Source organism: Bubalus bubalis, chromosome 6, assembly GCF_019923935.1.
Source record: "Bubalus bubalis isolate 160015118507 breed Murrah chromosome 6, NDDB_SH_1, whole genome shotgun sequence".
NCBI lineage: Eukaryota > Metazoa > Chordata > Mammalia > Artiodactyla > Bovidae > Bubalus > Bubalus bubalis.
The window spans coordinates 28637798-28653831 of NC_059162.1; the positions used below are offsets into that span (position 1 = coordinate 28637798).

Below are 16034 nucleotides of genomic sequence, written 5' to 3' on the forward strand. Positions count from 1 at the left end.
TTTCTGTCTCTTATGTGTATACACACACACACATACACACACACACACACACATACACACACACACACTTACTTTGCCCTAATTTGGCCAACTAGATCTTGCTGCATTCATTGTCTTAGATGAGAGATGATTCAACCAAAAGCAACAAAAATGTCTGAGTTCCAAATCCCCAGTGTTGGGGTTAAGGGAAAGAGTCAAGATATAAGCAAGTAATAGATTTTCAAAATATACAAATCAGAACAAAGCTACCATCCTCTAGTCTTAAGAAATATTCACAGTTTGCAGGGAAAAAAGCCTTTAAAAAGGAAACAGAGAGCTTACTGGATTCTGGCAAGTACTTATGCAATGATTCCACAGCCCTCTACACTCATCAAGCTAAGCCTCAGGGTTGGGGAACACAGAAACCAAAGAGTTTAGGCAAACCAAGAGTAGAGTGAGACTGAGATTTTCTTTTTGCACAAACCAAGAGCAGAGTGGGACCGTCATCCCTAGGAAGATGACAAAACCTGAGAAGAAATGACTGTCAAATATATCTAGACAGATGGGACCTTAGCTTCACAAATTCCCTTGTCCCAACATACTGTGTAGTTAGGACAAGGGAATTTGTGAAGCTAAGGTCCCATCTTAGCAGGATAAAGCACAGGATAAAGCACACAGGATCAGTGCAACTGAATAGGCCCTGAGGACTGGTATCGATCCCGGCAGTATCAGGAACAGCTTAGCAACAATCTATGTAGACCAGTAACTGAATACCTATCGAAATGATCAAAGTCTCAAAGGACAGATGACTGAGAAGTCAATGTCCCTCTCTACCACATGGCACGATATGGGCACCCCCAAATTTATATACAACCCCAGGTAATGAAGAAAAATTCCAATTTACTAAGATAAATTTCTTCCATGTGAGCAGAATAAAGGCTTTAAGGTTTTTTAACATTTTAAGATATAAAAATTTTGTGCATGCCTGCGTTTGTTGGCTAAACTCACTAAGAATCACATATTCCACAAAAGTTATCAGAGTATCAGAAAAACAGGCAGAAGGGACAGAAAGGAGATTCCCTACCACAAGTAGACCCATGCAAGGTGAAGACATTAGAAACTGTTCAGTGACTGGCCATACAACTATAAATATCAAAAGAGGATTCAACCACTATACTAAGTCCAAAGCCAGTTTAACATCTTGTTTATTTATTTAGTCTAGATAGTTCTTGCTTATTTCAATGATGTATATGGTTAGAAAATCTACACAAGGCCATGAAAAAATACTATCAAAGAAAAGAGAACATGAAAGAGGTGAGAAAACAAATATTAGAACAATTATAGAAATGAAAAACAAGGGCCAACAAATAAATAACAAGTATGCCCAAACAGAAATCAGAATAAGTGGCCAAAGATATCATAAAACTTTTCTGGTCTAAAGAAAGAGTATTACACATAGATTCAAATGACTGTCCTGACAAAACTGTAACTTTTAAGTGTTAGGTAGGAAGATAGGCATGAGCAATGAGGAAAGGAATCCAAGCTGATCTCTAAACCCATCCCAGACACACTCAGGAGAGCTCACAGATATGCTACAAAATAACCACAGAGACTTACTCCACTCCTGTACTTGTGTCCTAGGCACAGAGTGGATACAAACTACCCACAGGGGCTTCTTCAAGTAACCTTAGGCAGCTAGGAGCTCATTTAGGGTTCATAAATATTCTATACATATATACATCTGATTATAACAGACTGAATTATGGGAAGACATACACAACAGAGCCTGTTCTATAAATTGCAACTGTCAATCAGCCTTGAGTTTATGCCTATTTGCATTCCTTTTCTTGATTGATGGTGGGTAAAACCCCTATTTTGCACAGGGCACAACAAAAAGGAAGAGAGGAGAAGTATAAAAAGAGGGAAGCCAAAAGGGGTTGGGAGGACAATGACTCCTTTGGGGTCAGCCTGCTCCCACATCTTGAGAAAGTGAAACAAAGCGAAAGTCGCTGAGTCATGTTCAACTCTTTGCGACCCCATGGACTATACAGTTCAGGGAATTCTCCAGGCCAGAATACTGGAGTGGGTAGCCTTTCCCTTCTCCAGGGAATCTTTCCAACCCAGGGATCAAATCCAGGTCTCCCACATTGCAGGCAGATTCGTTACCAGCTGAGCCACAAAGCATGCCCAACAATACTAGAGTGGGCGGCCTATCCCTTCTTCAGTAGATCTTCCCAACCCAGGAATCGAACTGGGGTCTCCTGCATTTGCAGGTGGATTCTTTTCTAACTGAGCTAAAAGATATGTCTGCTTGAGTTGTAATTGAGTTGCAACTTGTCTGTTGTTTGAAACCTTTAGTCTGTCATTCCAAATTTTTGTTACTGATGAGACAAGAACTGAGGGAGAGAGAGAAACTGACCTGACATAAGGACCAAAAAAATGCCTGAGTCCTGGCAAAGGGAAAAATACACACATAAGTACATATATTATATATGAAATCTAAGTATAGATAAATAGAACTGTGGTTATCCCCATTTCATAGATAACAAAAGTGTGACACAGAAAAATTATGTTATTTGCCAGGATCCCAAAATAATAAGTGGTGGCACATGATTAAAACAGAGATATGCCTAATGAAATTATAGTAGGGATAAATGCAAAGAATGCTATTTGGATCCAAAAGTCTAAATGCATGTGTAAATAATGAAGTAAAAAAAAGTTAAAGATTTTAATTAATAGTGAAATCACTAAGCCTTTAATACAATGTAACTAGCAAATAAGCTGACTTTAAAGTTCATTAATGACACCTACAATTAGACAAGAAATAGGCCTTTACACAGGTCAAATTACAAATTAGATTACCTCATACAGGTCTGTATTCCTAAATATTCAAACAGACCAACCAAAATAACAAAAGCACAAAGAATCTTGAAAATGTAAGTTACAGAAGATAAGATTCAAAAAGGACAAGTAACTATCTTTAAAAATCTAAAAAGATAAAAATGTGCTTTAGACTTTTTCTATATGCCTTAAGGAGAAGAATTACATTAAGAATAGAGAAGCTACAGAGATTTCAGTATAAAAAATTTCAACTCCCTGTTTAAATTTCTTAATTTCAACTAACCCTGGCAGTCCAGTGGTTAGGACTCCACACTATCACTGCAAGGGGCCTGGGTTCAATCCCTGGTGGGGAACTAAGATCCCACAAGCTACATGACGTAGCCAAAAACCAACAACAAAACACACACAGATTCAACATGAAAATAAGAGTTGTCATTAAATGACAATCTTAGGGTTAGTGAGTTTCAACCATAAATATATTCAAACAAAGAAAAGACTACCACTTGGTAGTCATAAAGAAAATTATTAATCTCCTATAAAGATAATTAAAGCAATGGATATGTAAATAGAACAAAAAGTTTTTAAATCCTTTCCAACACAAAGTAATCCTTAGATTAAATAGTAAGGCTACAAAAAAAATGTATGCAGTACTTCGAACGGCAGGCTAAAGAATTTCAGTGTATTTAAGTGTGCAACAGACAGCCATGCAAAGGGTTTTTTTTAAAGGAACATCTAAGAACAAATCTTTATTCATTCATTCATGAATTTATTTATTGCCTACTATCTTCACATACACTGTGCAAAGCATTGAATATACTGAGTCAAATAAGGCATGATCCCTCGCCTGCAAGCTTACAGTGAGATGTCTAGCATGTGGTAGGTACTCAATATTTGTTGAAGGAACTGATAAATACATGATAAAAGCATAGTAAGGGCACTAAGTAAAAGAAGAGGAGCATCTAAGTCAGAGTGAAAATTTAGAGAATATATCTCAAGGAATTAAGAATTAAGATGAAAAAGGAAGGAGGATCGGCCAATAAACATATATGAAAACTCACAAGCATAATCTGTTTAGTTCTCCATAAGCCTGTGTATGTGGAGCATGTGGAAACATTTAGCAAGGCAAAGGGAAGTGGCAAACACCATGCTATCCTGAAAATTATGGAAAGCCACTGAAAAAATTAGACTGTGACATTATTTGATCTATATTTTGAAAAAATGTTCAGGACTCTGTTTTCTGGTAACAACAAAGTAATTCAGACCAACCTTCCTCCCAAAGACATTTAAAAATCTGGAGGAATTTTTTGAGTTATTAAAAGAAACAATGACCTAAAAAGATAATAATGAATCATCAGACCAAGAATAGTTGAGAATTATAACAGAAAATCTAAACCAATTTCCAGTATCAGTCAGGATGGAATAAGCCCACTATAGCCTTTCTCTACCATTGATTACAACAAAAACTCAGAATGAAATCTATAAAGCAACTACTTAAAGAATCTGAAAACTAAGCAAAAGCAGGTAGATTGGGAAGAAAAGTAAAAAGCTGAAGAAGTGACTCATGTGAAGGCAAGTTCCCTGTTTGTTTAGTTTTTTCCTGCCTTCTCTTCTAGAATTACTAAAAATGTAAGGGCCCAGCAGAAATCTAACAAGAAGTATGGGCAGCAAAAGGAAATTCTAATTTTTTTTTCTCTCTTCCAGCCCTGTCTCAAGGGTGGCCCCAGAAGTGGAGCTACAGCAGCCACGGCAGAAAGGACATACAAAACCCCAGGAGAAACTCCATGATTCTGGCCAAGGGACAAAAGGACAGGACCTCTTTAAGGCTAAGGGTGAGGAGGGTAATGCTAGAGAGAGCTGGAGAAGAGGATTGCTATTTATTTATATGACTAGGTACAAGTCCCATAGGGAAAAGGGAGGATGTGCATACCCAAGATAGACCCAAGACAAATATAGCAGAGGCTCTGAAATCACTATCCAAGTCCCAGAACTAATCTAATCTTGAGTGGAGCATATATGAAACAGATCCAAAGTAACACAGCAAAAGCTTTGAAAACTGAACTGGTAATGGAATCCCAACACACAAAAGGTAAGAAAGAACTTATGATCTGAACCTGAATTGCCTATCTGCTAAAATATAAACCAAAAAAAGGTAAGAAATATGGGAAGTAACAGCACAGTGACCTCATTGTTATGACTTGAAAGATTAAACAGGCTCTTGACTAAGGAATTTTGCATTTACTATTTCTTCTGCCTGAAATAACTCATTCCCAAAACAGCTTCATGGTACAGCCCCTCAATTATTCAGGTCTCTAATCAAATAGCACTTAATCAGAAAAAAACTTCCCCAAATACTCTATCCCAAAATATTCTCTTTTTAAACAGTTATCAGCACCTAACATACATTATATTTACTCATTTATGGTATGTGTCCCCTTACTAGAGTACATACTCCATAACAGCAGAAAATTTGTATCTTTACTATTGTTTTCCCTCAGCATCTAGAACATTTCATGGTGCATAGTAGGTACTTTTTTAAATGTTGAATGAATAAAAAACAGAAAATTACAATAGAAAAATAAAGGCTTAAAGCAAGAATACATATGGAGTTCACACTAAATATAAGGCAAGTATTAAGACTTGTTTAGGGCAAGAATGTACAATGGAGAAAAAACAATCTCTTCAATAAGTGGCACTGGGAAAACTAGACAGCTACAAATGTAAACAAATGAAATTATAAAACTGTAATACACAAAAAAACTCAAAACGAATAAAAGAACTAAATATAATGCCATATACTATAAAACTCTCAAAAGAAAACATAGGCAGGACACTTTATGACATAACTTGCAGCAAGATCTTTTTCGATCCACCTCCTAGAGTAATGAAAATAATTGGGACCTAATTATACTTAAAAGGTTTTGCACAGCAAAGAAAACCATACACAAAACAAAAAGATAACCCTCAGAATGGAAGAAAATATTTGCAAACAAGCAACCAACAAAGGATTAATCTCCAAAACATAGAAACAGCTCATGTAGAGCTCAATATCAAAAAAGCCTTGAAAGAGGACCAGGGACTTCCCCAGCAGTCCAGTGGTTAGAACTCTATACTTTCACTGCCAAGGGCACAGGTTCAATCCTTATTTGGGGAACTAAGATCCCACAAGCCATACAGCATGGCCATAAATAATTAGATAAACTGAAATATTGGAAAAAAAAAGATACACTCTTTAGTTCATATAAGAAAGCACCTAAAAAATGTTTAAAAAGTTCTAACCTATCCCACCAACTGATCTCTGACTTAGCTTAAAACTAAACAGAAGAAAGAACTAACAGCCTTGTCTCTCTAGCCCAGGTTACTTCCTACAAGGCAATCAATATAGAATCTCTCTACCCACATCCATATACTTTTCACCACTTTTTATATCTAGGCAGAAAAGTTCATCTTGAAAGTTGAATAAACAGGGTATAGTGGAACTGCTGATAGTGGAGCAATACATTCTAGAAAGTATATATAGTTACAAAAGCTAAGTACTATAGGCAGGGATCAAGAATAAAAAACTAGCAATACTGGAAACAACATTAACAGCTAATATATATTGAGTACTTTGCACTGTTCTAAGCATTTTATATTTATTACCTAATTTAATTCTCTAAACAACACTAAGAGGTACTTTAATAAACAGAAGGGCAGAGAGGTTACATAAATTATTCAAGATCAGGCAGATAAAAACTGAAAGTTTGAATTTGAACACAGGGATATCTAACTCTTCAGTCCAAGCTCTTAAGCAATAAGCTGTGTGATATCAATTAAAATTTGAAAAATAGAAGCTATCTTGGAAAAGCAGGTACACAATATTTCCCAATAGATTCTTGGCAGAAACAAATAACAAAGTAGAGCTGGTGTCAGATTAATGACAAAGACAAACACTATTATTTTTGAAAATCAGACAATGTTTTTCATCAAAACAAAAAAATTCCTACTTTACAATTAACATCAAAATACACACAAAATAAATACATGCACTTTCACATATATACCATAACCTTAATAGAATGTTTTAAAATAATGTTTCTTTAGGATGTGAGGGCGATCTGGTTGTGACATCTGTCACCCCATTGATCGCCAGGGTTGATTCGGCTGATCTGGCTGGCTAGGCGGGTGTCCCCTTCCTCCCTTACCGCTCCATATGCATCCCTCCCGAACCTGCATGCTCAGTCGAAGAGGATGACCATCCCCGATAGAGGAGGACCGGTCTTTGGTCAAGGGTATACAAGTAGCTGTGCTCCCCTGCTAGAACCTCTAAAATAATGTTTCTTTAGAAGAAATTTGAGAATTCTATTTATAAATACTACATGGCTATTCTTAAGTACTATGCTTTCAGCATAGCCCTCCATCAGTATTTTCTATTATGAATATGACTATATATCATTTTTGACTCAACTTCCTGGTTATTCTAGACAGAAGAGGTTATCTCAAGATCACACTTTAACAAAAATGAGAATTAACCATAAATGTCAAGTATCAATATATACCTTTTGAAATATATAATATTATCTTTCAAAAACCTTTGTGCTTTTGAAGCTCAAAGAATTAAGAATCTTGTTATTATATAAAGAAATGGTTATGAGACATTAATTCTAGTTATTATATAAAGAAATGGTATAAGACACATATAACATGTTCAAATAAAAACTGGTTTCAAAAAATTAAAAGATAATCTGTTCCCTTCTCCACCTCCCATCATTAAAGTAATAACAACAAATTGATAAAAATCATATAAAACAAGAAAAGATATTTACATTTCTTTGTCTTTTCTGCAGATCTGGCACAAGTTTCTTTGAGTAGATTACATAAATGCCTTGTAGCATTATTCCTGGAACAAAGGAAAGAGTTTGCATAAATGTAATCTGATCTCAAAGCAAAATCATATCTAAAAGTTATTGAACATTATAATTTTAAAGAAATTCTTAAAACATTATAATATTTTATACATATCATGAATCACTCATAAGTGACTATATGAAGGAAAATGGGTTGACTGTACTATTAGTTATTAAATCACTGCCTTCTTTGATTTAATAACTGCCTTCTTTGAAAGTAAAAGCCTCCTTAACAAGTTTCTACCCAAGTAGCTTTCAATAATCTCTTAGTAAACAGTTTCAGATTCACCTAAGAAATAAAATGAGAAGACAGGATTGGGATCTTCATTTACTAATTATTCCAGAAATATTCCAGCTATTAAAACATAAAATGAGTAATTTCCTAAATTTCATTATGTGAATAAAACCTCTGATCATCTCACAGATGCAGAGAAAGCATTTGAGAAAATTCAAAACTCATTTATGATAAAAATTCTTAACAGAGTGGGTATACAGGGAACCTATATCAACATAATAAAAGCCATATATAACAAGCCCACAGCTAACATCATATCCAGTCCTGAAAAGCTGAAAGTTTGTCCTCTAAGATCAGGAACAGGACAGGATGCTCATTTTCACCACCACAGCAAAAGACAGGAAAAAGAAAGAAAGCACTCAAATCACAAAGAACAAAGTAAAACTGTCACTATTTGCAGATGACTTTATTATATATAGAAAACCCTCAGACTCTGACAAAAAACTGTTAGAAAAATTTAAACAAATTCAGTAAAGTTACAGTATATCAAACTTCTATTACAGGCCAGGAATATGATTTTTAAACACCCAAAGTCTCTTTCAAACTCAAGAAAAAATACAAAAATAAAAAAAGAATACACTAAAATCTACATTCCTTTCAGAAAGTCATGATCAAGCGAATAATTGGTTGATCTGAGTGACTTTCTATTAATATTAAATTTGTTATCCAATAATCAAGTCACTCTATTATTCTAAGTATTACTTTGTTTCTTATCTACATTCTGACAAAGCTCTTAACTAAATGTTAGGTGCTCTCAAATGACAACTGACAATTTGAGACCAAAACTGACACTCAACTGAATCAAGTGCTTAAAATAGAAAGATACCACACCAAAATATAGTCACTCCCTCCCACCATAAATTCTATATTATACTATATCATAATACACTGTTCCATACTACAGTGTATGCTATATATATAAACTAAGCAGTTACAGTATTCACAAAAAAAGTCAACTGTTTATTAATGGAGACAGCAGCGATTTAAGAAAGCTCACAAGTTACCAAATACTGGTATTAGGGCTACGGAAGACTTCAGATCTGCCTTATACTGTAGAAGGCCTTCCCAGGTGGTGCCCTCCAGTGGTAAAGAATCTGCCTGCCAATGCAGAAGACACAGGAGACTCAGGTTTGATCCCTGGGTCAGGAAGATGCCCTGGAAGAGGAAATGGCAACCCACTCCAGTAGTCTTGCCTGGAAAATCCCATAAACACGATGGGAGCCTGGTGGGTTACAGTCCATGAGATCACAGAGAGTCAGACACAACTGAGCATGCACGCATGTATACTATAGAAACTCAATCACATATCCATATAAAAGTGACAAGTACCAAACATATAGTAGGCACACAATTTTAGAAACTTCCTCTTCTTTCTCCCTTCCCCCTAATATCCAAACCATATTTAGCCAGAAAAAAAATTAAGGTAAACATCTAGATTTTTCTGGAAAATCATAGGTTGTCTTTGAATTAAGCTAAAACAATATGCTGTAATAATATTTTTCACTTATTAGCAACTTTACTGACAAGGTGAGAAGCCTTCTAGAACCATATTTAGCATAATGTTTAACTTAAAGCAAATAGAAATAAATTTATCACTGTATGTGGATTCACATTATATTCTAACCATTCAACATTTATTTATTTGGCAGATAAATTAAACAATTACATTTTTCTATTAAATTCTGCATGATACCATCTGAAGTGAAAGAAGCAGAAAATAAAGTTTATCTATTGCCTAGAACAAAGAAAAGGCAAAGTCAAAGACGATACTAAAGTTTCAAGCCAAAGTTAATGGAAGAATGATTGCACCACTGGCAAAAACAGGAATTTGACAGTTAGCATCAGGTTGGAACTAAGTTGAGCCCTATTCTGCAAGAGCTTCATCTAAAACAATAATCAAACAGAAAGGTATACAATACACATAGGCAGTTATAAATACAGGATCATCAGGCACCCTTTTCAACACCAAATAATGGCTTCCTCTGTCATTTTAAAAAGTGAGAAATTTTTTTTTAATGTGAGAAGTTATTAGTCAGTGACCAGTTTGCCAAATGAAAGAATGTAAAATATGTATGTTTTCCTTTTCTCCACAGCATCCAGACATAATTCTATATATCAATTAATATAGAAAGAGGTCACTAAATTTTTGGAAATTATTTTAATAATTAGCTTGAAATAAAAATAAATTTGTAAAGAACAAATTCATTAAATTATTACTTACTCTTTTATTAAATCTTTATTTTCTTGAATTCCTTCTTCTAATTTCAAACTTACTTTTTCATTTTCAAACTAATTTACAAGACAGAAGAACAGTTCATCACGTTTTAGTTAGCAAAATAAACATAACTATAATCATTAAGCAGCATTTCTTTGTTAACTTGCTATGATGGTCTATAAAAATTATTTTTTGAACAAAAAAAAGAACTTTTTGTCACATTTATGGATTACCTATAAGAATATGGGTCTTACTTTCATCAATCTAAAATTAGGTTTCCTGAGTCATCTCCAAAATGTATCCAATATTTTTATGTAAGATTATCTTCCCTAAACATTTTGAGAAGGTGTTTTATCTTTGTCCTAACCCAGTGTTACATTTTCTCAAAATTTTTCTTTCACCATGCCATAATATTGAAGCTAAACAGCTTCAAATTCAAAGTTTTATCTGCTTTTTTATATATTAGAAAATGCCATTTTCTAATATATAAAAAAACACATTTATATCAAACAAAACATCATCAGGAATATAAACTGGTAAAAATTAAAACTCTATAATTAGAATCATTAACTCAATCTTTATCTAAAATAAGTTACTGTTTCCCTAGACATTTAATTAAGCTTTGTGCAACCTCTCCTGTGTTCATCCTAAAACTGAAATGCAAATAATATTAATGAAACTTCAAAAAAGCACCATTCTTAAAATCCACATGATAGAAACAAGATAAACCTAAGTTAACCATGAAATAACACTTCAGTTTAAATAGCACTATAAGATTTACTATACCATATTTTCAATTCCAAGTCTCATTATACCTGTAGTTCTTGAATGGCCTTCCGCTGTGCTTCAATTATTTTTCTATTTTCTTGCAACTTGTTTTCTTTATGCTTCAGTTCAGATTCTACATTCACTTTCCACTTCTTGATCTTTTCAGCCTCCTTATACAGTTTTGAATATAGTCTGCTCATTGGCTCTGAATTCTATTATAAAATAAGTTTTCAAAGACTGTTAATTGTTCAAAGTTTAGTATAACCAAACTACAGCTGCTTACTGAAAACATCCATGAGTATCTTAGTACTTGAGACCAAATCTCTCCTCAGTTTTTGCCCTAATATCATACTGAAAGCTATGTTAACTTTTTTTTAACTACTAAGGCAATACTAGCTACTTCACTTTATAACTTGGTCATGTGACTAAGGTTACTGATCACTTGACTAAGTTATTCATTGCTGAATAAAATCAAATTACTTCAAAATGTACGTTAAGTCAAAAGTTAGAAATCCTTAAGTCAATTAGAGAATCTGGCTGGTTAAAAGCTAAAATAAACCACTCTACAAATCTATAAATTTTACCAAAGGTCTTGCAACATTTTGGTTACACAGTTTAAGAATTAACCGAAAGATACGAAGTTTACAATACAATGACACGAAAAATAATACTGAACACAAGTTCTTTCATTTAGCCTGAGATTTTGTTTGGATTTCCTGCATCAACAATTTACATATTATAAGATAAATATCAGAAGTTGTTTTTTTCTAATCACTCTTTGATAGTTCTGTTATCAAAATTTAGGAATTCCATATTTATAAATTTGTAATACCATAATCCAAGCAACAAACATATAGCATTTTATCAGGCCATGAAATGTCTGTTTTAAAGACATCTATGTGCCATAAGAATGATTTTTATAACTAAAATCAAAAGTAGAGTATATCCTACAAATTCTTTAGATAGTAAGCCTAAGAATCATACCTGCTAATTCAAGAATTTTTTTTTAAATACTGGCTTACGTCTCAGCCTTCTCACATATTGTATCCATCTCTCCTTTTTCTATTTTTTTTTTGAGAAGGGTACTTCATTACTTATTTTGTGATACTTCCTATTTTTTAATTGAAGGATAATTGCTTTATAGAATTTTGTTATTTTCTGCCAATTCAAAATAATCAGCCATAGGTATAGGTTATGTCCCCTCCCTCTGGAACCTCCCTCCCATCTCCCTCTCCATCCCACCCCTCTAGGTTGTTACAGAGTTCCTATCTGAGTTCCCTAAGTCATACAGCAAATTCCTACTGGCTATCTATTTTACACATGGTAATATAAGTTTCCATGTTACTCTCTCCATACATCTCACCCTCTCCTTCCTCCAACCTTCCCACATTCGTAAGTCTATCCTCTGTTTGTTTCTCCATTACTGCCCTGCAAATAAATTCATCAGTACCATCGTTCTAGATTCCATATATATGCATTAGTATACAGTATTTATCTTTCTTTTTCTGATTTACTTCACTCTGTATAGTGGAAAGTGAAGTCGCTCAGTCGTGTCCGACTCTTTGCGACCCCATGGACTGTAGCCTATCAGGCTCCTCCATCCATGGGATTTTCCAGGCAAGAGTGCTGGAGTGGATTGCCATTTCCTTCTCCAGGGATCTTCCCGACCCAGGAATCGAACCCGGGTCTCCTGCATTGCAGGCAGAAGCTTTACCGTCCGTTATTTTCTATTCTTGATTTTTATGATTTAAAGTTAAATTACCTCTTAAGAATGGATGCTTTTATAATCCAGGAAAATACAGAGGCCTACTGTTCAGCAAATTTAAAAGAAGGGGATAAAAGGTTTAAAAAATGTAACTTAAAACAATAACTAAATATTAATTCTTTGGAAGCCTCAAAAGAAAGATAAACACAAGTAATAATAAATGATACTCCAATTATAAGAAATTAAATATGAATAGGAAATTTTCTGACCTCAAAATCAGAGTCTTTTAGTCCCTCCTGGTAATGACAACTGTCAGAATTATCAGTCTAAAAAAATGAATAAATTTTTCCTGTGAGAATATATTTCTGATGTTTCCAAACAGTAGCAATTAAATACTGAAGACTAGTAATCCAACAACTAAAGAATTTTTTTTCTTTTTCAAGTAAGCAATTCAATACCTAAACAGGTTATATCCATATACACTATACGTAACTGACCTGTTCAAGCATGGGCAAAAAGTTAACTTTTTGTAAAGCAGGATCTGCAAGATAAAAGATAACTAGAATTAAATGCCAACATCTTATTTTTTATACTAAGTATTATATCCAGCTTTAATGTCAAGGCTAATATCAATCAATATAATAGTTATATTTGATATCTAGCAAAGTATATTTTAAAAATGCTTCTACAAAGGTAATACATTGCTTTTCTATTCTCCTACCTGAATCAATGTTTTCCCCATTTTTGGAGACATTAGTCATTGCAAATGGAAAACCAAAATCATCTTCAACACATTTGTTGAAACCCTAGAAACACAAAGAAGTTCTTAAACACACTGTACCATATCACTCCAATAACTAGCAGTGTAAATAATATGTAATTGCATATACATCTCCTTAAAGAAGTGACTATAATTGTAAATTATTTAATGTTAATGTCCATGGGATTTTCCAGGCAAGAATACTGGAGTGGGTTTCCATTTCCTTCTCCAGGGGATCTTCCCGACCCAGGGATCCAACCCGGGTCTCCCACATTACAGGCAGACGCTTTACCCTCTAAGCCACCAGGGAAGCCCCCTCTTTAACGTGTACATTGTGTTAAAACTATCAAATGACCCTGGTATGTAAACAGAGCAAAATTTTTTAATTTTCACTTATAAGAGAAAGCTAACTAAAATTACATTACACATGTTTTATAAGTACTCAGGAATAATATAAGTAAATTTAATTAGTAGCCTGGAATATTCGTTTTCTTCAATTTTATTAATATCTTTCCCCTGGTAGAATTGAGAATTTTCTTCACTGAATAACATTTTAGCATTATACTCTTGGCTATAAAGACATAAGAATTTTTCTACAGCATAGAAAATTAAAATATTCATTGCTTCATCCCATCTCCAACCTATAGTTCCACTTGAGAAATTTAATTACTAAACAAACAAACAAAAAAAACACCTCTATTTTGCCTGAGAAACTTGAAATAATTCCTCCTTTCCAAAAAGAATCTACATGTACAAATTTCCCTTTTTATCCTGTCAACCAGGAAGCTCAGAATCAAATTTTAACTTCAGTCACACTAATTTTTACCACTATATCCATATATTTGTCTAAATTTTCTTAATTTTCCTTGATTCTAACATTCTTCTAATTTATATCCTATTGTATATAAATTGCTTTAAATCATTTTAAGAAAAGTGAGAAAGGAGGATTAAAATAAGCAGGTCCCATTATGCATGCAGAATTCTAAAGCACCACTGATTACTTCTTTAAATGAATGATGCCTAAACATATTAAGTATGCTCATTATTAATTCAGAGCAATGCTATTCAATATACTTGAGAATAGCAAGACTAAATGAGATTAAATAACAATATTAAATGAGACGATATTTACAGAAAAAAAAATTATAAAACATCACCAGTAGGAAAGTTCAGTTTGCTTCCTTTACCTAAAGAATAGTCAAATCAAAATTCATATGCAAATTTACCTTGAAGAAATTAGAATCTCCTCCCGAAGTCTGAGGTTTCACTGCAGATACCTGACTGCTACTTAATCTTGGTGGCACAAACAATTTAAAGGGCTTTTGTTTTTCCATTTTCTCTCTTCCAGTCGCGTAATTATCTACTGCTCAAGGAGGGGAAAGTGTTTCACATTGTTTTATTAATACCCTACTTGTTCTGTAATAAATGGGTATATATATAAGGGAATAGGCGAAACTTCTGCTACCACGTAAGTCTACAGCGTCCCTTACTACCGGGGCGGGGGCGGGGGGGGAACATCCCCTAAGTCCCCACCATTCCCCTACCACCAACGGCCGTGCTGGCGCCGTACATAATCGAGAAACTCAAACTAGCATCATCACCAGGACAGCCTGAAAAGAAGCCCGTTACCTCTACCAGCACTGTTAAATTGCATCACCTCGCAGGGACGAACTAGCTTAGGTGCTTAGACGACTACAGAGGCGTTGGAGGCTGCCCTGCGTGAGGGAGCGGCAGTATCAAAATGTCGCCCACCTCTAGGTTTCCTCCTCAGGAAAGGAACTCGGCACGCCTGACCCTACCTTTAAAAGAAATTAGCGGGAAATCGCGGGCTCAGTGCCCACGCGAACCACCACCTGCTGTCTTATTAGGGCAGCAGAAAGAACCAACAAGAACTTCTGCCTGCGAACCTCGGAAAAGGCGGGAAACAGCTCCACCGCAGCGGCCAGGAGGGAGGGGCAGGGCGAACCTCGATTTAACCGCGAAATAACGGTCAGCAGCGTCTGCCCGCCAAGCGCGAAGACCTACATCTCGCGAGATTTCCCTTTACGTCAGTAACAATTCTTACCTGGATTCTTAGAATTTGACATTCTTTAAGCTTCTGCTATTGTTAAAGAATGTGAAGAAAACTATTAGGTGCTGTGATAGATTAGGTGCTATAATAGGGTTTCCATTATAGCTCAGTCGGTAAAGACTCTGCCTGCAGTGCAGGAGACTGGGGTTCGATCCCTGGGTTGGGAAGATTCCCTGGAGAAGGAAATGGCAACCCACTCCAGTATCCCTGCCTGGAAAATCTCATGGAAAGAGGAGCCTGATGGGCTGCAGTCCATGAGGTCGCAAAGAGTCGGGCACGGTTGAGTGACTAACACTTATTTACACTATGATAGATTGGAACTGAGAGTGAAAAATCTATTTCTGTCCTCCAAGACCTCACAGTCACAGGAAGGAAACAAGTACAAACAGATAATTATAGCCCCTGTAATCACCTAATGGTTGCAAGGGGTCATTGAGACACTTCGAAAGGGAAAATGGCCTTTACAGTGGCTTGGGAGTCAGGAGAATCCTTCACAGATGTGCTACTGTTACTGCTT

At 35.0% G+C, this 16034-nt stretch overlaps 1 protein-coding gene across 10 annotated transcripts in view; it reads right to left on the reverse strand.

Moving 5' to 3' along the window:
* The window catches only part of SYCP1 (synaptonemal complex protein 1), a 151611-nt gene extending 135929 nt beyond the window's left edge, over positions 1 to 15682 (reverse strand). For 4 of the 10 annotated variants that reach the window (XM_044944515.1, XM_044944517.1, XM_044944516.1 and 1 more), the window contains exons 1-8: positions 15076 to 15215; positions 14673 to 14809; positions 13408 to 13492; positions 13184 to 13227; positions 12956 to 13012; positions 11029 to 11193; positions 10220 to 10287; positions 7623 to 7696 (exon numbers count right to left, since the gene is read on the reverse strand). In XM_044944515.1, the coding sequence (XP_044800450.1) occupies positions 7623 to 7696; positions 10220 to 10287; positions 11029 to 11193; positions 12956 to 13012; positions 13184 to 13227; positions 13408 to 13492; positions 14673 to 14809; positions 15076 to 15100 (655 nt within the window). In that variant the 5' untranslated portion in view covers positions 15101 to 15215. The other 6 variants (XM_045166061.1, XM_044944511.2, XM_025288044.2 and 3 more) reach the window with 6 other exon arrangements.
* Positions 15683 to 16034: the final 352 nt, after the last annotated feature.